This window comes from Hoplias malabaricus, chromosome 17, assembly GCF_029633855.1.
Source record: "Hoplias malabaricus isolate fHopMal1 chromosome 17, fHopMal1.hap1, whole genome shotgun sequence".
NCBI lineage: Eukaryota > Metazoa > Chordata > Actinopteri > Characiformes > Erythrinidae > Hoplias > Hoplias malabaricus.
Window position 1 is genome coordinate 15,789,932 of NC_089816.1, and position 26,925 is coordinate 15,816,856.

Below are 26,925 nucleotides of genomic sequence, written 5' to 3' on the forward strand. Positions count from 1 at the left end.
ATTCTACTTCTTTTTCTTCTTCTTCATATTCTTCTTCTTCTTCATCTTTTTCTTCTTCTCCATCATCTTCTTCTTCTTCGTCATCATCTTCTTTTTCTTCTTCTTCATATTCTTCTTCTTCATCTTCTTATTCTTCTTCTTCATCTTCTTCATTAACCCCTTAATTAATGAGGGGCATGCAGCTAGAAGATGAAATGTAATATAGCCTGTTTTTAAAACTAATAGAACAATGCTTGCAGATCACATTGGAGGTTTCTAGGAACACAAGCTTTTATTTGTTTCTGAATGAATATCATTATCTGTATGTTATGCTAACGAATGTATCTCCATGGCTGGGTCTCATCTGAGTAGAATTAGCAGAAGCCAAGACTCCTGGGTCAAGACTCGTAATGTTGTTGACTCCAGATGTTGTACATGTAAAATTGAACTCGAGATTGGCTTCTAAAGCTGCTGTGTTCAAATAAGTAGTAAATTAAAATAAAAACAAAAATGGAGATGTATTTTTTGTTTGGACTGGGATGATGTACACATTTTCCTTGAGATCACTCTGTAATAAAACCCAAAAACAAAAACACCTCAAAGTTCACCATAATTAATTAGTGATTTTCTAATCTTTTTCTTCACTTACTTACTGCCCAGATAAATGGCTTTGCATCTCATCTGCTCAGCCAGCTCCATACTGTGTCATAAAACAGTTCAAAGCTCAGACACTCATCAGCTCTTCGAAGTTTTGCGAAGTGCAGCCCAGCGACAGCGGTGATAAGTGCTGAATAGATATTAGCTCTGAGGTACGTTGATTTTGAACGGCAGCTGATGAAATGTGCAATTCATTTATAATTATGCTAATCGAGGCCTGGGCTTTGATCTGGCGCCCTCTCCGTCTGCTTCTCCAATCAGGAAAAGCCTGAGCACTCAATCTTATTAAAGTTCGCTCTCAGGTTCCCGCTTGGCTGCTGCGTAGTTCTTCAGGAATCTGCCGTTCCAGTTTCTCCTCAAAGCTGCCTCTGCAAATACAGCAACTGAGGCGGAGAAGTGGGAACGTGTCATAGAAAAGAAGCACTGGCCAGAAACTAGGACAGCGTGGCGAGAAGAAGGAAGGGGTCCCAGTTTAAATTGTGTGTGTGGGTAGTAGCTTTGTGGTTACACATTAATGACATGCATAAACACTGGTGATAAACACTGGTGATGAATTCATTGTTACAGCTGGATTACAGTAGCTACATTCTTGTTAAAACGTGTACCCTTAGATACTACTCAACTGCACACGTTCGTCCAGGTGATATCATTATCAGGGCCCAGTAATAACTGAAGTTGATACATGTGTCCTGGTGTCAGTGAATACATCACCAGTAACACTGTTACGTTGTTGTTGTATGTACTGTCAAGGTGTTATTACAGACACTGCATGTAAAGTGAGGCAGAGGAAGCAGAGTAGGACAGCGTCTGACAGCAGGACATTCATGTCTGTTTGAGAGTGACAACCCAAAGCTGTGGATCAATTGCATGGCTGTCTGCATGTGTGCTTTTACATTCCACCTGCCAATATGTTTGTGCAGTCTGCTTTCTTGGCTTGTTTGCAAAGTAGAATGTATGTGAAGTGGATGTCCCTGGAGTCTCATGCATATGTGCAGACTGGTCAAGTACATGTCCTGCTGATTTTGTAAGTGAGTTAACATGTGTTCTACACTTGAATATTTGAACATGAATATTTAATGATAAATTGGAGGATGTGCCACATATCAGTATCAAGGTGGTAATGCACAAATATTTCTTCGTCTGTTGTTCTGATGGCATTAGAACGTTTCGCAAATCAGATGCAGAGTGCTTTATAGGGTTTGTGAGCCATCCAGGGTGCCAAAATGTGCATTTGTTTATATCTGATGAACAAGGGCCATTGTTGAGCTGTGAAAATATTTGAAGCGTCGTAAAGATTTTCATTTTCAAAGTCATTTTGGAGTTTTCCTAGAAGTCCATTTGGTCAAACTGGGATGCATTACAAATTAAAAGCAACAGATATTTACAGTATGTGGACTAAAGTACTGGAATACAGCTCCTAATCAATGACATCAGGTAAAATCAAGCATCCAGCGCTGCTTTTACAGCTTTACTTACTGAGTTTGAGCGAACTGTAGTGGGATACCACTTACAACAATCAGTTTAAGAAACTTCTGCTGTGTTTAGGAACCACAGCAACTCAGCCACAATGTGGCAGACCTTGTAAAATTAGAGCAGGATGCTCTGCTGACTCAGCAACTATCTGGAATATTGGAATTATCAGGAGAGTGTTACCTGCATGACTGCATTGTCCCAGCTGTAAATTTTGGGGTTGTTTTTTAAGGGTGCGCCTAGATCACTTAGTTCCTTAGTGAATGAAATTCTTAATGTCTATGGACTCTATCTATCGAACAGGATGTAATGTGCATGTGTCCCTACACTTTTGTCCATATAGTGCCTCTCTCTCTCTCTCTCTCTCTCTCTCTCTCTCTCTCTCACTCTCTCTCTCTCTCTCTCTCTCTCTCTTTCTCTCTCTCTGTCTGTGTATATATGTGTATTTATTAGGGGTTCATGGACTATCCAAAACTTTCACTGGAAATGACAAAGCAGGGTTGCTATAATAACATTCCAGTGAGTAGATGTCCCGCAGGAGAATTTGAGTCATGCAGAGTACATGCAAAGTACATTAAAAAGGCAGAGAATCAGTGCAGCCCAAGGTCAGTGTCTTGCACAAATCTCAGCGTTAGTATTCCTTAATGGAGAAAGCTCTCTCTGTAGATTAGCTGGACCCTGACTAAATTTAGACCACTCTCCCCTACAGAACTGAGGTGTGGGAAAGGTGGAACTGTATCGATTCCTGTGGAAGCTGCACGTGACAGCAGCATGAGCAACAAAGTGCAAAAGTCCTGAATTATTGAATGTCCAAGTGAGTTAATATAGTCCCTGTTTGCATCTGCAAAGTTATGCTATACGACATACGAGGCCTTCTGATATGTGTTAGTTCTCTTGGCAGGAGGGAGATCCATAATTTATCATAAGCAGCAGTTCCACAACCTTCCTCAGCATTTCCGCCTTAAATATCTCATGGCAAGGTGGTGCGTCATATACGAGCTGTGTGAAATACAGTGAGACAGAGAGAAGTCAGAGTGCATTAATAAATCACAGCGGCCAGCAGAGCATCGCTGATTGAAATGAAATGCCAACTCTCCAAAGGTGCTTATTATATCGACAACAAAACCTTACATAACAATACAATCTCCTCTTCTCGTCTTTTCTCTTCTCTTCTCTTCTCTTCTCTTCTCTTCTCTTCTCTTCTCTTCTCTTCTTCTCATCTTTTCTCGTCTCTTCTCTTCTCTCCTTTCCTCTTCTCTTCTCATCTTTTCTCATCTCTTTTCTCTTCTCCTCTTCTCTCCCCTTCTCTTCTCATCTTTTTTCATCTTTTCTCTTCTCTTCTCTTCTCTTCTCTTCTCTTCTCTTCTCTCCTCTCCTTTCCTCTCTTCTATTCTGTCCTCTCCCCTCCTCTCCTCTTGTCTTTTCTTCTCTACACTTCTCTTCTCTTCTCTGTCCTCTCCTTTTCTTTTCTTTTCTCTTCTCTTCTCTTCTCTTCTCTTCTCTTCTCTTCTCTTCTCTTCTCTGTTTTCATTTCCTTCTCTCTATTCTTCTCTTCTTTAATTTTCTTCTCTTCTCTTCTCTCCTCTTCTCTTCTCTTTTATTCTCCTCTCTTCATATCTCTTCTCTTCTTTTCTTTCCTTTTCTCTTCTCTACTCTTCTTCTCCTCTCCTCTTCTCTTCTCTTCTCTTCTCTTCTCTTCTCTTCTCTCTTCTCTTCTCTTCTCTTCTCTTCTCCTCTTCTCTTCTCTTCTTTAATTTTCTTCTCTTCTCTTCTCTCCTCTTCTCTTCTCTTTTATTCTCCTCTCTTCCTATCTCTTCTCTTCTTTTCTTTCCTTTTCTCTTCTCTACTCTTCTTCTTTTCTCCTCTCCTCTTCTCTTCTCTTCTCTTCTCTTCTCTTCTCTTCTAGCCTGTCCAGGGTTTTGATTATGCTAAGCAGCACATGGGTCAGCAGGGTGAGGAGGGTCTTGCGGTCACTAAAGAGACTCTGGTCCTGTCTCTCCCTGTGCGGGATGCTCCTCTCACACAGGACAAGGGAGTGTTACAGGACGGCACTGCCTCCAAAAGACCACAGTCCACCACGGAGATGCATCGAAGGTCAGTGCACATTAATTAATATTAACATATATTTATAGTAAGAAAGATATCTGAGATCAAACTGTCCATATGATTTTCATGTCAAGTTCATTCACACAATAAAAAAAAAAGGTTATTATTCAAAGCAATAATTTTATGATTATTTTTGTGTAAAATGGGTACAATATTTCTGGGTCTAATATTTCAGGGCTAGGGCCACACTGAGTGCTTTGTAATCAAGAGTATTGAAAGCTCACACAATGAGTGGATGTAGAACGCCCCTCTTACCTTGTTGTAGTCGAGTGTTATTTATCGCCCAAGTCTGACCTCTTAGTCATGATGCAGCACACCAGGGAAGTGGGTGAAAAAAGCACTGCTCTGAGAGAAAGAGGCAGTGAATAAAGAGCCTCTCTGCTGTGGGCTGGAGAACAAAGTAATTGCTGTCTGGCTGTATATTTAGAACCTGGTTCAAAAACAAAACAGAATTTAAAAAAAAATAACAGCTGTCTATGGTGCGTTTACATCTTGCATTAAGATGTGTTTCAAGTCTGGTCTGATTCTGTTCATATGCTGTACTTTTCACCAAAAAGTGTCCAAATGAAATCCAAACATGTGTTAGGTTTTACAGCTGATTTGATTTAGTTTTAGTCTTAGTTTTTGTCTAGTTTTAGCCCATTAAATTAAAATTCATTCATTATCTGTAAGCACTAAACCAGTTCAGGGTCACAGTGAGTCCAGAGCCTACCTGGAATCATTGGACGCAAGGCGGGAATACACCCTGGAGGGGGCACCAGTCCTTCACAGGGCAACACACACATTCACTCACACACTCACACATATGGACACTTTTGAGTCGCCAATCCACCTACGAACATGTGTTTTTGGACTGTGGGAGGAAACCGGAGCACCCGGAGGACACCCATGCAGACACAGGGAGAACACACCACACTCCTCACAGACAGTCACCCGGAAGACACCCATGCAGACATAGGGTGAACACACCACACTCCTCACAGACAGTCATCCGGAGGAAACCCACGCAGAAAAAGGGAGAACACACCACACTCCTCACAGACAGTCACCCGAAGGAAACCACGCGGACACAGGGAGAACACACCACACTCCTCACAGACAGTCACCCGAAGGAAACCACGCGGACACAGGGAGAACACACCACACTCCTCACAGAGCATTAAATTAAAACTAAAACCTAATTTTAGTCATGATTTTTTTTTAAAGATTTTACTATTTTACAGCCATTATTATTATTATTACACATTTTCATAATCTGTAGCTTAAAATGTTTCATTATAAAACATCCAAAATTATGGCTGTACATTTATTTAACATTAACAGTTTAAGTTCTAAGTGAGTCGACTGCAAGAGTTTCAACTCTTTGAATCTCCAGCCAAGAGTTGATACAGGTGACACCCAGATGCACCAAGTTTTGGTGGTGTCAGGATGGATGAGGAGGATTGGGACTGGTTTCACAGTTGCAGATCAATGCCAGACATAATTAGATGACTTAACTTTGTGGAATAATTGCAGCCAACGATCAACTGTAAGTCAGTCAGCAGACATATTTCCACTGGCATAATTACTGTAAATGCGAATGTAGAAAAAGCTAACTATTTACACTTGTATTACACTTCTATTTAAGGAATGGTGTAAAGCAATACTTACTTCATTCTCTCAGACTCAGGCCTCAATACGTTTATTCCAACAGTGTTTTCTATTTTAAAAGTTAATCAGAATATCACCAGATTACAGGTAGCCTTTAAACATACAGAGGTTAGACACTGAAACTGAAACACCTGTCATTGTAGTGTGGGAGGTTTCATGGCTAAATTGGAGCAGCCTGGTGTCCAATCTTCATTAACTGCACATTGCACCAGTAAGACCATGTGCATCCAATGGTTCAAACATTGTGTCCTGAAGGCGGTGCCGTGTATCAGGACGACAATGCACCAATACACACAGCAAGACTGGTGACAGATTGGTTTGATGAACATGAAAGTGAAGGTGAACATCTCCCATGGCCTGCACAGTCACCAGATCTAAATATTATTGATCCACTTTGGGGTGTTTTGGAGGAGCGAGTCAGGAAATGTTTTCCTCCACCAGCATCACGTAGTGACCTGGCCACTATCCTGCAAGAAGTATGGCTTCAAATCCCTCTGACCACTGTGCAGGACTTGTATATGTCATTCCCAAGACGAACTGGCGCTTTATTGGCCGCAAAAGGAGGCCCTACACCACACTAATAAATTACTGTGGTCTAAAACCAGGTGTTTCAGTTTCATTGTCCAAACCCTGTAACTACTGCAGTTGAAATAAACAGTGCTCATTCTTGTTCTGTTCCACTCCTTCTCCTCTGTCCACTCTGCTGTTTAAGACTCTGCTGTTACAGGCTCAATTCTGCTCTCCCTCACTGCTGTGGATGTGTCTGGATTATTACTCACTACAGCATCTTTGTTTCTGTCTGCTAGTCTTTTAAGACTCCAGAAGGCCACTTTAATGGTTCTTTAGTGAGTTTATATCAAAGCAGTAAATCAGGGATAATGTGCCCCAACGGTTGTTGATAGCCCAATTTATTCTTTTGTGTCTGAAGTTGCCCTGTTTGCAATGGATCTATGATTCAAAGATAACTATGTGTAACGAAGGCTAATCACACTGTTAACTGCATGCCAAAATCACATCAAAACAAATAATAATTCAATTATTACTCTGTATCTACCAGACCTGGGTTCTGACACCTCTTAAAATAGGACAATATGAAGGATAACATGTTTATTGACTTTATTTAATGTGTAAGGTATAGTGTAGCTACCATTAAAAAAAAACTCTTATTTAGTCTAATGTAACTGACTGACGCTCACCTTGTTTAAATGCGATATGGCACAGTCACAAAGCCCCGCTCTTTAAGAGACGCTAACTGTGTTTGGATTCATGGCCAGATTTTTATCTTACATTAGTAATTAACACTTATCAGATTCATCCACGGATTCAGAGTCCAGTTAGAAAAGAGAAGCTTAAAAAAGTAATTAAAGTGCCTACTGCTTTCTTTTTTGTTGCTATGGCAACACCACTGTCAATCAGTGCATATTCTGAAACACCTACACGTTCCCAATCAGGAAGAGAAGATATATATTTGCAGTTTGTAACTTATTTCAAATACTTTTAAGGTTTTTTTTGGCCTGATGTAGTGATGATCAGTTCTTCAGAATCGGGAATTTGGGCAGCACAGTGTCATTGGGTCTGCCTCCATGTGGGGAACCCACTCTATGGAGTGTAAACTGTTTTATTGTACCTTATTAAAAAAACTGTGACAAACAAACAAACAAACAAACAAACAAACAAATAAATAAATATATCTTTGACTATTTTTGTGGGCGAAAATAGCTGATTGCTCCTTTAATACCTGTAGTTTCTCACTGTGTTGTGATGCCAGGGGCACCAACCCTTAGCGCTGGTATTCGAGATGCAGTGTGTCCATTGCTGCTTGAGTCCCACCATGTCCTCATCTCCCACCCTGTTTATCCCTTTTATTCCTCCTCTGTCTGTGTTTCTCTTCTTCACTCTCTCTCTCTCTCTCTCTCTCTCTCTCTCTCTCTCTCTTAAGTAAATGCCCTGTGTTTCAGACCAACAGTAGGAGCATGTGCTGTCTTTTGTTGTCCTCCCAAGTGAAGCGATTAAAGGGGAAGGAGCCTGGAGAAAAGAGAGCAGCTTGGCAAAGACAATTATTTGGAAAAGCGAAAGTGGAATGCACATATGAACAGGGCATGAGTATTTAAAGGGATAAAAAAAACTGACAGAGGGGAGGGGGAGGAAGGAAGAGAAACAGAGAGAGAGAAAAAGAGGGGGAAGATAAATAGAACAAAGGAACGGAGGGAGAGTGAAGTATAGAGGGGCAGAAAGGGAGAGAACCTGGAAAAGAGAGATAGGAATAAACAGGGAGAACAACAGTGGAAGGGTAAAGAGAAAACAGATGGGGAAAGAACGAAAACATGAGAACAGATAGAGAGGAATAGAGAAGTAATGGAAAGGGGAGAGAGAGAGAGAGAGAGAGAGAGAGAGAGAGAGAGATGCTCTGGGCTACAGAGTCATATATGATTCAGTGTGCCTGAGGACTCCTGGAGAGATGTGAGAGTTTGCGTTCACTCCCACCCCCCCATCTGCCTGCGTTATACAGTGTGTCTATGTGTATGTATGTGTGTGTTTGCTTATGTGTGTATGTGTGTGTGCTGGTATTGTGTGTGTGTGAGTGTCCAGTGTCCAGCAGGATGAGTGGACAGTGTGCTGTGGATGGCAGATTGTTGGCACGCATGCCTGAGAGATTAGCAGCTTTACTCTAATGTGAATATCATGCTATGTGTGCTTCTGTTTTATTCCCCTGAGCTCCTCCGCTCCCATCTTTTATTCGAATAAACCCGTCACACCCGGACACCAATTAGACGGCACTTCTTGTGAATCTTGTTCATGTGACAGACCCTGCATCTTCTTCCCTGTGGAAGGGAGCCATTTGGACTCTATCGATATCATTATTATCATTAGTATCATTGTCTCTGGTTGAACGGGTAAACAGTGGACACTGCTGTTACTTTCTATTGCACTCCATAACAATTCAGTCACTGTTTTCTTTTAGTCCATCTGATGCTGTGCATAATTTTTGTCCCGTTTTTACCCTTTTTCCAATGCTCAGGACCATCACAGAGTGCAGTGACTCTGACGTGGTGGTGTTGTGTGTGTGTCTGTGTGCACAGCAGTGCTGCTGGAGTTTTTAAAGACCTCAGTGTCACTGCTGGACTGTGAATAGTCCACCGACCAAAAACATCCAGCCGACAGCGTTTTGGTCAGTGGACTATTCACAGTCCAGCAGTGACACTGAGGTCTTTAAAAACTCCAGCACGCTGCTGTGTCTGATCCACTCGTTCCAGCACAACACCACCACCACGTCAGTGTCACTGCAGCGCTGAGAATGGGGTGGTCCTGACCATTGAAGGTGGCAAAAAATGATGTAGAGCAGCACATGAACTACAGCCTGTAATTGTCAAACTACAAAGTGGTCCTCTATGGTCAGTGGGGTTGAGAAAAAAAAAGTGAAAAGAAGGAGGTGATTGTAATGTTACGGCTGGATGATGCATTTTATGCGTGCAAGAGGACACTTATACATGAAATTTGTACACATGAAAAAAACATGAAAAATTCAGGATTGGTTAACACCAGCCAGTGGGATTCCCAGTGGTTGTGTAAGGGATTATGGGAAATGTAGTCAGAGGGCATTGATGTAGTCAGAGGGGCCTCATCAGGGGTCAAATCAGGGTCTGCTCTAAAAATACCTGGAGTCGCACAGTGACAGGTGTGTGCTAGGGGTTTCGTGATGTGTTGCGGATTAGCGCAGGTTAACAGCAGGGCTGTGCCAGCCAGCCGCTAACCCTGCATCACACTCCCCTACAGTTACCGGCCGCTAACTGGCGCCTTTGTTTCCATGGTTACCCACAGCAAGTTGCCAAGCGAAGATGGCTCGCTTTCCAGTGATGGCTCTGGGAAGCTGAACACGGGAAGGAGCTCCATACACAGGACTACAGGCCAGAAAAACAACAAGGAGGAGACTCACACCAGGAATGGTGAGACGCACAGACAGACAGATGAAAGGATTACGAAGGTGGCAGGAAGGCAGTATAGTCCTTTCTGTTATAATCCCATGGCTTTATGTCCACTTTCACGATAAAGACAGTGTACAATCATGTACAATTTATGTCCAAATTATTACAGATGCATATCTTGTGTCCTTTGGAGTAACAGAGCTTCCTTCAGTACCTTTGGGATGAGTTGGTGTATCAGTTATGATCCAGAAATTTCTTCCGCAATCAGTAGCTGATCTTCATAATGTCCTTGTGTCACATGAACCCAGTGCTATCTCCAGAATACTGCAAATAAAACCACCAATAATACAGTATAGGTAAGGGGACATAGCATGAAAAACATCACTTGTTCGTGTTTGATCTGGAGCCCACCAACCCACACACTGTGAAACAACACCACCCAGTCATTTTTTGTGGGCTGCTTATGTCAGAAAACACGGGCTCCAATGAGTCGATTTGATTTTGTGCTGCATCTTACGTAGTGTGCAGACACTTTAGAGTCTCTCCAATCACAGCGTTGGATCTGCATTTTAAGTGAGAGCACAATGATGAGAAACACAGGGCGGAGAAATAAGAGCACTGAGCAAAGAGAACAGAGCAAAAATGGCTAAAAACCAAAGCTTCAGCTCCTTGCTCCTCACTGCTGTGCACTCGCGCTGAACTGTACTGTGGCTCATTTTTATTTAAAGGAGCAGGTGCTCAAATGGGCCTTTCAGAACAGGGTTGTTTAGGGCTGTTGTCATGAATATATTCCTGTTAAACTGTAGATTTAAATGATTGTTTCATCATTTTGTCCATTTTTATAGACAACAATATTTAATAGTGTTACTGACCATATAGGCAAGTCTATTTGAGATTACTTTACAAGCGTGCACTGGGCTTGCTGTTAATTGGTGGGGTATAGGCTTACATTATTTATGACATGAGCTTTGTAGCTCTGATACAAATCCAAAGACACAAGCTTCACAAACCAAACATGTCTGACTAACTGTTTGGTTTTAAAGAAATTGTGCGAATGTGATTATTTTTTCACTGAACTACTGCTTGAAAAATTGCTGCTGGCCATGATTCTAAAGGCCGGGCTCTCAAGGTCTCCAGAAGCAAAAGCCCGAGCAGTGTGAATAAGGAATGGATCGTCTTTGTCATTTGGTTATGTAAGTTCTTATGGATATTTGGTCACTCCCTGATATAAATATATCTAAATAAACCCTGCCATTTGAGATCTTACAGTCGAAACCGCTGCTGGAAATGCTCCAAAAAGCATAGCAGCCAAGAGAAGCTCCCTAAGGAAGGTAGTTGACCACACAAGTTACACAGTCATGAAGAGAAGGGGAACAGTTTGTGTGGGAGAATTTATTAGTGCCTACTGTGTTTTACTCCCCTCTCTGTCAGGGACTAATATGTTTCAGCCTGTCTCTGATGAGCTCTGTGCTGCTGACCTTTTAACCTCGACCCTCTTAGACCCTCATGCTATGGTCAGCGTGTTTTCTTGCTGAGAGTAAATGTTTTTTTTTTCTCCGCAGAGCATTACGACTCTCTGACCGGCTCCCTGAGGCTCATCACCATCAAGCCCATGGCAGCACCACTCAACTACTCCTACCCTGACTCTTCCAATCACAGCCAAGATTCTGTCATCCTCAACGGAGAGGTACGCCTGCTGTAAAATTATTTTTCTAACCCGTTTGATCCTGTAAATGTTCCTGTTAAAAATAATTGAATTTAGTTGTAGACATAGGAGTGGAGACAGTGTTTACACAATGTTCCTTTAAAATAATGATGAAATCATTTTTCCTTCCTGTCTATATAACCCACTAATAATACGGATAGACACAAGCTACAGCTGTTTACTCCTACATACAGTTACACTACAAAGACAGTTAGAGATACTCCAATTAGCAGCATTATATATACACAAATGAACATGAAATAAAACTAAACGAATTAATTAAAACAACACAATTTTCACTTCTTTTTTGGCATTACACACTTTTAACTGTTTTGTGTTGATTATATACCTTCGTCAGATCCACACAACTGTCACTCTTTTTGCATTGTGGCTAGGGAGAATTTGTTTACATTTTCGCAGGTTCATTGCTTCCTGCTTGCCCCTTGTTACACTTTTTGTACAGAGAAAGGCCAGCTCCTTCTGGGGGAGGCCTCTGGTAGTTACAGCAGGGAATATCTGCCATCAGTTCATTTAAATATTTAACAACATGCATGCATGCATATTATGTAATGGTATACATAGGACAGTATATGATAGTATACATAGGACGGTGGAGGCTGTATTCAGATTCAGACCAGGGGAGGGTGTTTGTGAGCTCTCTGTATATCAGGTCTGATTAAAGCTCTGGCCCTCTGTCTCTCTGGTAACCAGAGTGCCTGACCTGTGTGGTTTGGCTCTTTAAAGTAGATTCATTTATACCTGCATCAAGCGCTTGTCAGTAGCAACCAAATCCGTTTACACGAGCCTAATCCTGTCTCGTGGGCATCTGCTGCGGAGAGGCTGGCACCAAACCGCTGGGCTGCTTTCCAGCTACAAGCGACCTTAAAATGGACTGATTGGCCCTGAAGTGTTTGTGTGGATTATGTGTCCAGTTTGCCCAGTACTCACTCTTAGCGCTGGCTCTCTGGGTGTGTTTGCAGGTGAACATGGGGCTGAAGCAGAAGTCTGATATCGAGCACTACAGGAACAAGCTGAGGCTCAAGGCCAAGAGGAAGGGCTACAGCGACGGTCCGGTCAGCGGAAGCAGCGGCAGTACTGGAGGACATCGCCACAGCCACCGAGAGCGGCTTAGAAGAGAGAACGCCTCTCTGGACCTGGAGGATGCTTTAGGGCCTGTGGAGGATAGGAACCCCTCCACATACGTGAAATACAGGAGGAGGTAGGAGGATGCCCCGGTGGCCAGGGGGTGGAGTTATTTATTAGTTCATTTTCATCTATTATTATTAGTCATTTTGCTTCAGGATATTCAGAAAGAGATAGCGAGAGAGAGAGAGTGAGGTGGGGTGGAGGTGACATAGAGATAGCAAGGACATTAGAAGGAAAGTAAGATCTGAAGAACATGCACTTAATTCAGTTTAAGCTTTGCTCACTAGTTTAGAGAACATCAGTTTGTTCATTTTTCAATAACATTTAAAGGCTTACTCCAGTTATTTAGAATAGTTCTGCACAAATAAGTTGCTTGAATGTTGAGGGAGGAGACAGCACTATCCCTTCACTCCCCTGCCTGGGGACTGAACCAGCTCATTTCTCTAAACAATTAGGCCATGGCTGCCACCAAAGCCTATCCAGACCCCTCATTTGCAGCCCCTTTCTAATTACTGGACCACAAATAATCAACTGGGCTGAGTTACCATAGTCCAAAGTGTGTTGTCATTTTGTATGGAAGGTTTTGATGCATGTGAAAGTTGAGAGCTGTGCTGTGTGGTGTGTTCAGTGAGAGCCAGAGAGAGCCAGCGTACTGGAGCAGACAGTCTCTCAACACTCCGAGTCCAGTGGAAACCGAGCTGGATCTGCTGGTCATGAGGGAGCGATCCAGGAGAGGCATCCGCAACAGCGGCTACGATGTGAGTTTTACTCTGAACACACTGGAGGACTGATTTACAAAATTTGTCATATACCCCAGGTATCCCACCTCTTTTTTAAACAGCTAAACTTAGAGGTGAATGCTAACTGGAATTCCCATTTCTCTTCCTTTTAGTTGAATGTGTTCCCAGTGAAATTATTAATGAACAATACAAATGAATAAAATACAAAGTAATGACTATACGTCAGTCTACACAGGTACAGGAGTTAGATTCCAACACCCTTGTGATTTGTGGTCAGACTGCTATGTTTAGTGACAAGAAGTTAATACGCTTCATTTAATGGCTTCCTAAATGGTTATGATTATTATTATTATAACCATTTATGTGTATTCTGTGTTTGTGCACTAATACGAGAAGCTGGTAAGTGGCATATGTCATCATCCACTTTAGAAGCCATTAATGTAGTAACTCCACTTACTGCTTACACTTCAAATCATGTTCCTAAATCATCGACAAGCCTTCAATTGTTTCAGAGGCTTCAGGGGCATGAGATTAAAACATTTGCAGAGTGTTAGTCCCTTCTTAACAGGGCTTTAATGAGATTTTGCAGTTTCTGTATGTTTTTGTTATAATTTCTTGACTTTTTAAGATTTTGTTAACATAGATGATATAGTAATTAACGTTTATAACACTGTGGCAAATTCACCCATACCTCCAGGCTGGATCAGAAGTCATGTCACTTTGTTATTATCTTGGGAATGGGCTTATAATTCCCTCATGAGCTGGGGTCTGTATTTCCCTAACGGCATGATACAAAATTTTAGAACAGAGACAGCATTAAGGTCTTCACTGAGACTGGGAAACGCTGGGGTAAGAGGTTTCTCACTATTGATCTTTCTAATACATGTACTGCAGAACAGTGCAATATGCAGATGGGCTTTCTATTTGATCACACAGTGTACATTTTAAAGGAAAACTAAGTGGTACCTTAGTACCTCACTGACCTGTAATCGGCCATTTACCAAATGCAAGCGCCCATAGCTACTGCATTGTCCAGATGAATGCTGGGTGCCTGCTAAAGTCCTTTGCTGGAGACCCACCATGCTTCCCTTGCCTAACAAAGGTGGAAAAGTAAAATAAGTTTATTCCGAATATGACACAGCTTCTTTATAAAGGTAGCACGAAACCGTAAATCTAAAATTCTGCATAATGGAGATACAGCATGAGCCACTTTTGCTGGTTGTACTGGTGGTCCTTCATGGTGGTCATACTGTGTAAAGGCCCGCATCTGTGGTTCTGCGATAGATTTTGGTGTGTGTATGTGTTTGAGTGTGTGGTGCACATGGCTCAGAATGCAGCGGCCTGCTCGGGGAAGATACAGCTCTTTCATTCCCGGCTCTCTGTAATCGCTGGCGTCTGCCGAGGCTGAGGCAAAGGCGATTACCTTTCAGCTTGTTTAAAAAATGCACAGAGCTCAAAGCTTATTCAGAGCACACACTGTCTGTAACCTCCAGACTCAGGACGTCCCAGCAGAGACTCGGGCTGTGTGAATACACTGCAATATGCCAGCAAAATAAATCTAATTGATAAGGCAGTATTTCTCTTTATGAGAATATAATACGATTATTATTCATCCAGTTTCTAGATTTGGTGTTTGGTTGGTTTTAAATCATTCAGCCAGTTTTACCTTATTTCTGCCAATTTATTCCTTTGTATTTTCATGTATTTATTTAATAAAATATTTTTTGTGATTATACATACATGATGATACAATTATAATTTTTTTCTTGCACATATTTCACTATTTCACATATTTTATACTGTAAAGCTGCTATATAAACACATTATTATTATTATTATTATTATTATTATGCAGAGACTACACTGTAAAAATTGCTGTAAATTTACAGCGAGTCTGCTACAGTATTTTACTGTGAATCGCAGTATTTACAGTAAATTATTGTATTATTCAATTACAGTAATACGCTGTAAATTTGAAATACAGTAGTGTTCCTGTAAAAATACAGTAAATGGCTGGGAACTCTGCTGCCAGTATTTCACTGTAACATTTACAAGAATTTTTTTACAGTGTACATTCAAGATTTCACTAGATATATTTTGTTCTAGGGTATGATTCCAATCTTTTCACACACTCCAAACTCCAAATCACTCACTAGGCATAAAAGTGCTGAACTTTTAACTTGCAAATTGGCTAGATTCAATGTGTGTGTGTTTGTGTGTGTGTGGTACTATTTTGCGACTTTGTATGAGAGAATAAATCTTTGAGATGTTGAGTGTGTGGCGTCTTAGTAAATCTATTGTGTGTGTGTGTGTGTGTGTGTATGTGTGTGTGTGTTTGCGTGCATTTGCCAGCTTGCAGCTTTAAATGTGTTAGCCGAGGCATGTATGCAAATCTGTCTGTGATTTATGATCTCGTGTCCTCTTCTCCACGTTATGTGTGTTCCTATAATTTACACTCGCAGGGTCATTTGATGTGCGTGTGTGTGTTTGTAATTGCAGCACACTTTAAACTGATAGCAGAGGTCACATGACTTGTAGCCGACACATAAAGCTAATGACTGAAGACTCCAGACACAACCAGAAAAACATAAACTTGACTTTGACTTCAACACCAAGGAGTAAGATTTTGATGAAAACAAACTGACTCTTACTTTGACTCAGAAGCTAATGATTCAGATTTTGACCCAGTACCAATGACTTGGATCTTGGACTCAGACCTCGTCTTGAACACAAAGGACTTACGGAGTTGTGCCACTGTAAGGTACCTACACTACTCAACTGTACATGGTGGTACTCAGCTCTATTCCAGCTTGGATTTTCACTATAAGCTCCCCCGATCTCCACCATGGAAATGTATCCGATGAAGTTGCCAAACATCGTCCACACCACAGATCAGTGTAGGTTTTCGTTTCTTGTTTCCAAATGCTGCGCTCATAGGAGTCTCCGTCAGCCACCGATTCAAGCAGTGTTTGAACCTCTCCTAAAAACAATTTTTTTACCAGCTGCAACTGTGAGTTGTATATAGTTTGGAGATTTTATAGACAACTACTTTGTACTGGAGGTCTGTATTTCATCGTGTAGAGTGACAACTCTCTTTGGCCAACCAGCTCGAGTCGAGTCGAGTGTAGATACCAAGTGCCATTAGACATTGTTTTTTGTTCATACCCCAGTGACATCAGTGACAAAGGCTTTGATTATACACCAGTGACTCAGATATTGACTAGAACACCGATGACACAGACTCCAATACCAAAGACTCGGACTAGATTTGAACTGATTCAAACTTTGATTGAACATGAGTGACTCAAACTTAGACTCAAAGACCAATGACACAGAGTTTAGCTTGAACACCACTGATTTAAAGATAATGACTCCTATTTTGACTTGGCTGCCAGTGACCTAGACTGACTCAGTAACCAGTGACTCAGTCTGACTTGACCGTCAGTGACTCGACTTGCGGCTTGCTCCCACCTCTGGCTGGTAGTATGCTGTGCATGTGTGTGCGCGCTTGAATTTATGTGCGTGCTTCTGTGTTATGCGCGTGTGTGTTTGTATCTTTTCACCAGGCTGAACCCGAACCCTTTGAGGAAACAGACGTGGACCGCCTCATGAGCTCCCTGGGTTTCGGAGGCAGTCTGCAGGTCAAAGGTCACTCTGATTCGTCCACACTGAGCTCACAGCCATCCATCGATGAGGTGAGGCAGCAGATGCACCTCCTACTGGACAACGCCTTCGGCCTGGCCTCCGCCGAGCCATCCACGGGTGGTCGGCACCACCACCACCACCACCCTCACTCTCACAGCCCCTACAACCCCAGCCAGAGTAGCCCGTACTCGGATGGAGTGACCAGTGCCCCTGGCACCATGGACCACCCAGCTGGAGCTCTGCAGCGTGGCTCTTCCTTTGAGCCGGACATGCACCAGTGTAGCCTCCCCAAACCCGTGAGTCCCACCAATAACATTATTAAGTAAAACCCTGTTATTTATTGCTTTACCCTTTGACATTTCTGTAGAATTGCAGGCTAAAGCTCAACTGCAGCTTGATCCACAACTGTAGCCCACAACTGTTGCTCTTTTAAATCAGTTAGAATCAAACACAAGTTGGTGATCAATCCTAGAAACCATCCACTCTGTGGAAATAATGATTTTCATGTTCAGGTTCATGTTTACATGATTACATTTATTTCAGAGAATTATTAAAAAGTAATAAATGAATTCTGATTAAGTTTAGTTTTCCACTTTTATCTGTAAAAATACAGTGACTTTTAAATACAAAATAGTCTTTCTTTAAATTTGTTGAGTTACATTTGGGCAAATAAAGCTGTTATCACACTAGATATTAGCAAAAGTTTGGTAAATTAGCATTGTGTTCTTGCATGATAGCACTGCTGTTTTGGCTGCAGGGGCTGAGCTTTATACATCACACACAAAATGGAGGAATGTACAGGCAGGACATTTTATAAAAATGCTCCAAGTCAATACAAAGCACGTAAATGCAGGGTGGCCCTGGATCATGGTCAGTTGGGAGGTTGAATTACATGCTATATATCATTTGCTAAGTTTATGGTTGGTGAGAAACTGAGCCAGTTAGCAAGCTAATCGCACCAATGTAGACTTTTTACATCATCATAATTTTTCCGGTCCCAATTAATTGTGATTAATTGAATATTAACAAAATATTCACAGAATATTTTATTGTTTAACAAGAGTTTTGGGTTAGCGTTAGTGTCTCTTTTGCAGTTTAGATGTTTGATATCTGCACCTGCAGTGATAGATAATATAATATCCTGACACACTAATGGGATATTTAGATGAGCCTTTCCTTTAAAACACAACCTACAAACATTATTTTACTGATAAAAAATTACTGAGAGCCCTTTATGTTTCATGGTCCCCATATGGCCCCCACAGCCTTTAATGCATTTTTAGCGTCATACAGATTGACTTCTCATGATAATGTAGAAGACAGTAGGCCCATTAAGTGAGTTAGTTCCATCCTGAAATGCATGCAATAGCATAGCGGGTCATAAATAAATATGAGCTGGTGAGGTCGACCTGGGAATAGGCCTGAAGCACAGACTCCATTTACAGATGTAAACATTTCATTAGACGGATTCCTGTAGAGAGCTAAAGACAAAGGCAGCTGCTTGGTTGTAGTTCTGATGAGAGGGTTGTTGTGGTTGGCTCTGCAGGGCTTCCGGTTTACCCAGCTCCCTGACATGGGTTTGGGCTCACCGCCACCTCTCATACCCCCCAGAGCTGGAGCGCCCCCTGGAACCTCACTAAGGTGGTAAGAGCAAATTAACACACAGACACACAGTATATCCATCCATTATCTGTAACCGCTTATCCAATTTAGGGTCGCGGGGGGTCCAGAGCCTACCTGGAATCATTGGGCGCAAGGCGGGAATACACCCTGGAGGGGACGCCAGTCCTTCACAGGGCAACACAGACACACACACATTCACTCACACACTCACACCTACGGACACTTTCGAGTCGCCAATCCACCTGCAACGTGTGTTTTTGGACTGTGGGAGGAAACCGGAGCCACACAGTATATGTGTACACAAAAAGAGGATATGAAATTGCACGTGTGCAATGTTAATTTATTAGATGTATGTTACCCTGCAACCATCAAAACTTGGATCTGGCAATGATCAACATTTAAAAGTAAAAAAGTAAATAGAATATTACTAGAAAAAACATAATTACAAATTTGCACAAAATACGCACAAGGTAGTGTCTCTGTCACAGCTCCAGGGACCTGCAGGTTGTGGGTTCAAGTCCCGACACCAGGTTTCCTCCGGGTGACTGTCTGTGCGGAGTGTGGTGTGTTCTCCCTGTGTCTGCGTGGGTTTCCTCCAGGTGACTGTCTATGAGGAGTGTGGTGTGTTCTCCCTGTGTCTCCGTGGGTTTCCTCCAGGTGACTGTCTGTGAGGAGTGTGGTGTGTTCTCCCTGTGTCTGCGTGGGTTTCCTCTGGGTGACTGTCTGTGAGGAGTGTGGTGTGTTCTCCCTGTGTCTGCGTGGGTTTCCTCCAGGTGACTGTCTGTGAGGACTGTGGTGTGTTCTCCTTGCGTCTGCGTGGGTTTCCTCTGGGTGACTGTCTGTGAAGAGTGTGGGGTGTTCTCCCTGTGTCTGCGTGGGTTTCCTCCAGGTGACTGTCTGTGAGGACTGTGGTGTGTTCTCCTTGCGTCTGCGTGGGTTTCCTCCGGGTGACTGTCTGTGAGGAGTGTGGTGTGTTCTCCCTGTGTCTGCGTGGGTTTCCTCCGGGTGACTGTCTGTGAGGAGTGTGGTGTGTTCTCCCTGTGTCTGCGTGGGTTTCCTCCGGGTGACTGTCTGTGAGGAGTGTGGTGTGTTCTCCCTGTGTCTGCATGGGTTTCCTCCACTTTGGTAAGTGGATTGGCGACTCAAAACTGTCCATAGATGTTAGTGTGTGAGTGAATGTGTGAGTGTGTGTCACCTTGTGAAGGACTGGTGCCCCCTCCAGGGTGTGTTCCTGCCTTGTGCACAGTGATTCCAGGTAGGCTCCGGACCCACCGCAACCGTGAACTGGATAATTGCTTACAGATAATGAATGAATAAACACACACACACACACACACACACACACACACACACACAGACACACTTTCTTGTGCTAATTTAGATAATGTATAACATATTTCGAGTCTCTTTTCTGTTCTGGTTTATTACTTGTGGTAAGCAGCTGGATGACAAATAGCCACAGATACAGATCATGTTATAAAATGCTGGAGTATTGCTATAAAACAATTTCCTCTCTCTCCTCTCTGGCTTATTATTTGAACCAGTGATGCATTGGTGGTTGCAGCATTAGCATTCATCTCTGTGCATATTCATACGTGCTGTTCCTGAGATGGCTGTGGTTGCCATGTACAAAGGGATGGTTTTTTTTTCTTTTTTTGCACAGCAGACGGAGCTGTTGACTGCATTGAGGTGTTTTTATGCAGCTCTGCGGCTCAGTTAAACCCGGTTTAAAGTGGGTTCGGCCTGCTCCCTGCTGGTCAGAGAGGGCTATGGCAGCAGCTCTTGTTTTTCTCATCTGTCTCCTTTCTTGCAGCTCGACACCAGACATGAGTCTGAAGCCCCGTGTCTCCGAGGCCTCGGAGATGAGTCAGCACAACGGCACCCCCTACCTGCCAATAAACAGAGCTCCTTTCCCGGCGGTCACTGTAGACCAGTCCATGTCAAGCTACTCAGGTCAGTGCTGACAGACACAGGTATATAAGAGTGTCTGTCAGTGTGAAAGACACAGGTATATAATGAGGGTGTGTAAGATGGAGGAGACATTGTTGTCAATATACACTGCTTAATTTGCATTTTCTGGTAAATGTTATTCATCGATTCAACCTAAGATTCAAAACAGTATATTCACTGTCAGAACTAAACAATGTATTGCCATACTGGCATTTGTACAAAGCTTTGTTTATTACATAATTTGAAAATTCCAGTGTCTATTTACTGTGCATTAATGTTTCATAAGAAATGGATCTGTACGAATTATTCAAATTGACACGGGATTAAATACTTTAACATTAATTTAATTTAAACTTAAGGGGATATATATTGAAAAAAAACAAACAAACAAATAAAACACTAGCATTTGTACATTTGTTGATCTAGAGCCCAACAACTAACAAATTGTGAAAGCACACCACCCTTAAAAGAACCGTTCTGAATTTGTGCTGCTTTTCACTCCTCACTGCTGTGCACTCGGGGTCAGGGTGAACAGTGAGTAGCTCAATATCATTTAAAGACACAGGCGCTGAAACCAGCTGTTCTGAGCAGGGCTGTTTAGACAGGGGAGAATGCTGCTGTGGGGCTTGATCCTTGTGGTATGTTGACCAAAGCATGTCACACACATTTAATTTATACTCTGGTTATGCCTTAGCCATAGGCATACACAGGTACTGTATTTAACAAATACTATTTAATAGTTTTCATGGATTCCTAACAATTATTGCCAGCAGATGGACATTACTGGAATATTGTAAAGCTGCTTTGTGACAACATCAGTTGTAAAAAGTGTTATACAAATAAATTTGATTTGATATAAATATGCAATAGGCTTTGGTTACAGTGACTTCTAAAGGTTAATTCTATTGGTTGCTCTCTGTAGGAAATCCAATGACAGCAGTGTATGCCATATCAGCCAACCGGCCCGGGTACTCCGACTACTTTGTCCTGTCACCACCGTCATCCTACCGGAGCCCCTCATGGATGTCGTACCCACCGGAGCCAGACGACCTGCCCCGCCAGTGGAATGACACGGTAAAGTCACTTGCCACTCTTCTGTCGCAGTGTAGACAGGGCCTCAGAAGCCTCATGCAGTTTGTTTCTGTTTGACAAAAAACTGTCACCCGGAGGAAACCCACACAGACACAGGGAGAACACACCACACTTCTCACAGACAGTCATCCGGAGGAAACCCACGCAGACACAGGGAGAACACACCACACTCCTCACAGACAGTCACCTGGAGGAAACCCACACAGACACAGAGAGAACACACCACACTCCTCACAGACAGTCACCCGGAGGAAACCCATGCGGACACAGGGAGAACACACCACACTCCTCACAGACAGTCACCTGGAGGAGACCCACACAGACACAGGGAGAACACACCACACTCCTCACAGACAGTCACCCGGAGGAAACCCATGCGGACACAGGGAGAACACACCACACTCCTCACAGACAGTCACCCGGAGGAAACCCACGCAGACACAGGGAGAATACACCACACTCCTCACAGACAGTCACCTGGAGGAAACCCACACAGACACAGGGAGAACACACCACACTCCTCACAGACAGTCAACCAGAGCAGTGCTCGAACCAACAGTCTCTAGGTCCCTGGAGCTGTGTGACTGTGACACTACCTGCTGATCATCACTATTTTTAACAGAATACAGAGAGTAGCTGGAGATGCAAGGTCTTTACATAACTGCAACATTTTACTTTCCCATCCCACCTTTCTTCTCGTTCTAACCAACTTCCCTAAGTTCTCCTCACTTCTTTCTGCTCAAGGCTCTTGTTTATCCTCAAGGCCAACTGAGAACAAGAAGAAAAACACAGATCTGGCTTAGCCTTGAATTCAGGATATAAAAATCACTTGATGCATGTATTTAGTCTCAAACTTCAACATCACTGATGTGTGCTGTGTTGCGTTTCCAGAACCCGTGTCATTTGGAGACCATCTGCTGAAGCTAAAGAATCTCTGGGTTTGAGTGGACACAGCAATTCACCTGGGTATCTTACTTTTTCTCATTTTTTTAATGGCCAGTAGAGCTGCTGTAGAGCTGCTATTTATGACCTTTAAACTCTAGAGGTAATGCGACTGTTGTTGTACTACATCTGTAAGAGAACAATTCCGAGCTGTTTGTTTTTACACTAGAATTTCAACAAGAAATGTGGTAGGAGAAAGTGTCCCCTGGACATTTCATTTATGAGTGTGTCCGCCTGTGCTCCCACGGGTCTTTACACCAAAGGATCGCTGATTCGCTCATTTCACTGTCATTCAAAAAGGGATTCAGCCAGATCATCCAATCATCATGCCGAGGCCAGCCCACTGCCCCATAGACCCCCAGTGATGCTGAGCGTCCGATGGACGGGACAAAGCCCAGCATTTATCCAATGACTCGTCTCGTTTCGCTGCACTTTGCTGCTTCGCTATTGAACTCTGTGGACGCTCAGTGTCTACACTGTTTAAATCACTGTGAAGCTGCGGGAATGATTGAGAGGAAAGCCGCGTCTTTACCAGTGATAAGAAGATGATTCTGAACAAAAGTTGAGCGCGTTGTAGTGCATATTTAATCAATGACATGTACACACAACAGTATATATTTGATCACTTATTTTTTTTACATTTTAGGGGAAGCTGAGCTTCCCTTGCAGTTTTAGAGCAATTGCCATTGCTGAGTTTCTAGTTCAGTCATTTATATACAAATGATGATAACTTCTTTTAAGAACTAATTAAGGATGAAATTCAATTGCATTTAAATTGTGCAGCGACAGCTCCGTGTAACCTCACTGTCATCAACGTCATAATGGTTTTATTCTATGCATAGAACAATGAAACACATGTGAAACATTCAGAAACCATGTTTAGTTTACTACATCATTTGACCACGGCAGCTGTGCGTCACATTGTGTGAAATTTTCATCATAAATGGACCAATAGAAATGCTCCAAAACGACACCTTTAAGGTCCTATAATGTCACTATTTTGGAGATACATGTTTTTCACCGTAGAGTGGTTTATACTGATGCCCATTCCTTCAGAAATATGGTTTGCATGAGCATGCAGGGTTAGACTAGACTGTACCTATATCAAAATGAGTCTTTTTATCTGTGTGCTTCTGCAGGGTTTGTACAGTATATGAAAATGCCCCGAGTACCACAGCCCAATCCTGCCCTGGTTCTTTGGCCTAATAGGGCCGGACCAAAAGGCTCCAAGGGGCCCCAAAGGCCCCAAACCAGACGCAGACACGCCCACGCCCGTCAGTCCCAGTCTGAGCCTCATCCTGGACAAGATGTAGTGCCCACCGTCAACCAAACGCTTTCCAGGGGGAGAGAGTCCTCTCAGCCTCCTCCACTGACCACACCAAGCATCTACAAAGCCATTTCAGTGGCCAAACTGTTTTCTTGAAGCTTTGATCTTCTCACAGAAACGAGGCTGGTGGGATTTTATGTGTGTGTGTGTGTGTGAGTGGGAGAGAGAGAGAGAGAGAGAGAGAGAGAGAGAGAGAGAGAGAGAGACTTAAAACATCAGCTTGGTTAAAAATAGAAAACTCTTCTCTCTTTTTTTCTTTCGTTTGGTCTTGAGCTATCCCGGTTTCACTGATGCCTCTCTGTGTCTTTCGCTCTCTTTTCTGTTGCATTTTTAAAGAGGAGGTTTAATATTGCAGGCCTATCGCAGGTGATTCTTTCGTGCACTCTATGTATGGCTTACGAAAAAAAAAAAAAATAGAAAAAAAAGGAAAAAAACAAAAACAACCTTGGTGTTAAAGAGACTGAGCATCTGAGCAGAAGTGACATGTCGTTCTGTATCTAATCTTGTCATGACGGTTTTTCCACAGCTTAAACCATAGCGCATTTTGATTTTGCAAAAACCTTACCTGGTTTAGGTGTTTTTTCAACAAAAAAGTGTCCAGTAGCAGATTGGCGCTTTTCAGCTTAAGACTGTGGTCAGTGAAGTCACAGATGACGCAAATTCAATTCATCACCATTAAAAAAATAAAAGGATGAATAGAACTATAATGGTAGGAGTTTAAAAGTGGGATACATGAGGGCTACTTACTTTATTTTCATTTCTTTTCATGTTTTTTTTTTTCCTTTCCAACCAAGTAGATTAAAAAATATCACCAAAACAACATATCTATTTTATTGCCTTATTTTTGATAGGATCACAAATTTATATATCTGACAATATCTAAATCTAGATAATATATCCGCTGAAATGTACAGCATAAGCCAAAAATTAAAACAATAAATTGACTTAAATTAAATTAAATTAAATTAAAGTATATATCTATCTATAGGTTTCTCTCAGATCCTAATGGAAAGGACTATAACTGCAGCCAGGTGTTCAGTGTCAGAAAGACAGGGGGTTGAGTCGACTGAATACACATTTTATGCAATGAGTGCAATGTTCCTAAAGCTACTCTCAGCATGTATTCTTTAAATGGTTCTAATGCATGTGAAAACACAAGGGCTTGTATGCAAGGAGATGTAAATGGTATGGATGGCTACAGAACTGAGTCTGATCATAGTAATAAGCAGTCATATCCACGTCATTGTTTCCAGTACTGACCCCCCCCCCCCCTCCTCCACTCTATATTTAGAAAGGTGAATGAGATAATGGTGGTGCATCTGATTGCAAAACATACTAAACAATTATCTCTTTGCTTGCATTAATATGTTCTCGAAATTCAAAGCCATTGTTTAGCATTAGAGAACAATGTTGTTTTATTTCTGTTGGAACTGAAGAACTTTGTCCTCTCTGTTGAATTAGTTGGTGCTGGGGAAGCGCAAAGGTCTCAACCGTCATTCAAATGTCGTTTTTGCTTTGTAAAATATTTTTATATTCATTCAATCATCATTTTTGACCATCTACAGAGGTGACATTCAGAAGGAGCTGTTGCCAATGTAAAGTATTGTGCTTCAAATACACTATGTATTTAAAAAAAAAAGGCCTCATTGTGAACCTATGTGGAAAAAAAAGTGTAATATTCTCTCTATGTGTAAATTCACATCATAATGCTAAGATGTCAACCTAATTCCTTATTATCTGACTCCATAACTGCCAGTTGTACAGTATATTTTCACTTAATATTGCAAAAAAAAAAATAATAATATAATGATTAAAAAAAATACATCCCGGCATTTGTTTTAGAGGTACTTCTGGTCCAACACCTGTTTATTTCCCTACTCTGTGAAACATGCATTTTTCTTTGCTGCTTTTTTCTTTACGTGAAATGACCATGCTTGTATTAACCCTGAGTTAACTTTTATTTTTTGTGTGTGTGTGTGTGATTTACACATAAAATCAAATCTAATAAAGACTAAGACACATTTGAACATGGGGTAAATATGGATTTTTTTACGCATTATATTTAAAGGAGAGAAATGTTATGTAATATGTTAATCAATTCTTTAAGCTCATTGGCAGACTGCTCGTAATTAACATTCAGTTTGGGCCATAAATGTTAAAACGGATAAAACCACAGTGAGGGCCATTTGTATGGATACACCTTAATGAGCACACCATTGTTTTACTTGTGAAATTCCATTTTGGGTCCAATTTGTATTTTTTCAATGGGAAGGGGGTCATGTGATTCAGCAAATTTATTGGGTCGACTTCAAAATGACCACCATGTTGTAAGGTGATTATATGGATACATCGCCAAGGTGTATCCATATAAACACCTTACAACATGGCGGCCATTTTGAATTCGGCCCAATAAGTTTGATGTGTCACATGACCATATAAATGGCCCACCCTGTACAACAATGCTCATTTCTATTCCCCCTATGGGATTTGCCTTAATAAATGAATACATACTTAATAGTAATGCACATTTAACACTTTCTGAACTTAACACAGTGAAGTGAAAGACACTCCATATGTTTAGGTTAACGAGCATTAACACGTATACTATGCCCAATGCTGTCATTTCACCCTGACTAATGGACATGTGAAATAGAGCTGTTGCCATTGTTTTTCATTTCTATGAAGGTGATTGTAAAGCGAAGTGTAAGAGACGAACCATAAAGGTGATTATACACAAAAACATGAATACAACAGTAGAACCCAAGTGACTGACCAAGAAACCAAGAAACACGCAGCCAGAGAACCCCTAGAAAATAATCAGGAAGCTTTACATGGCGGGCTAAAGAGAAGGAAAAACTAGGACAAAAATATGAGCGTGTACACAGCAGACATAAACGAATGTCATGTGACAGGAACCGAGAAAAAACCTAGAAACCTAAAACAAAGGATGAAACGGACATTTAAATACAT

The 26,925-nt window shown here is 41.9% G+C and overlaps 1 protein-coding gene across 5 annotated transcripts in view; it reads left to right on the top strand.

Annotated features, from left to right (window-relative positions):
- The window catches only part of kiaa1549la (KIAA1549-like a), an 80,221-nt gene extending 54,251 nt beyond the window's left edge, over nt 1-25,970 (top strand). For 3 of the 5 annotated variants that reach the window (XM_066648446.1, XM_066648450.1, XM_066648447.1), the window contains 12 exons: nt 4,013-4,200; nt 9,682-9,806; nt 11,348-11,472; nt 12,471-12,709; nt 13,265-13,394; nt 15,729-15,755; nt 16,943-17,317; nt 18,568-18,665; nt 20,458-20,597; nt 21,517-21,668; nt 22,578-22,652; nt 23,768-25,970. In XM_066648446.1, the coding sequence (XP_066504543.1) occupies nt 4,013-4,200; nt 9,682-9,806; nt 11,348-11,472; nt 12,471-12,709; nt 13,265-13,394; nt 15,729-15,755; nt 16,943-17,317; nt 18,568-18,665; nt 20,458-20,597; nt 21,517-21,668; nt 22,578-22,607 (1,629 nt within the window). In that variant the 3' untranslated portion in view covers nt 22,608-22,652; nt 23,768-25,970. The remainder of the gene's footprint in view (nt 1-4,012; nt 4,201-9,681; nt 9,807-11,347; nt 11,473-12,470; nt 12,710-13,264; nt 13,395-15,728; nt 15,756-16,942; nt 17,318-18,567; nt 18,666-20,457; nt 20,598-21,516; nt 21,669-22,577; nt 22,653-23,767) is intronic. The other 2 variants (XM_066648448.1, XM_066648449.1) reach the window with 2 other exon arrangements.
- Nucleotides 25,971-26,925: the final 955 nt, after the last annotated feature.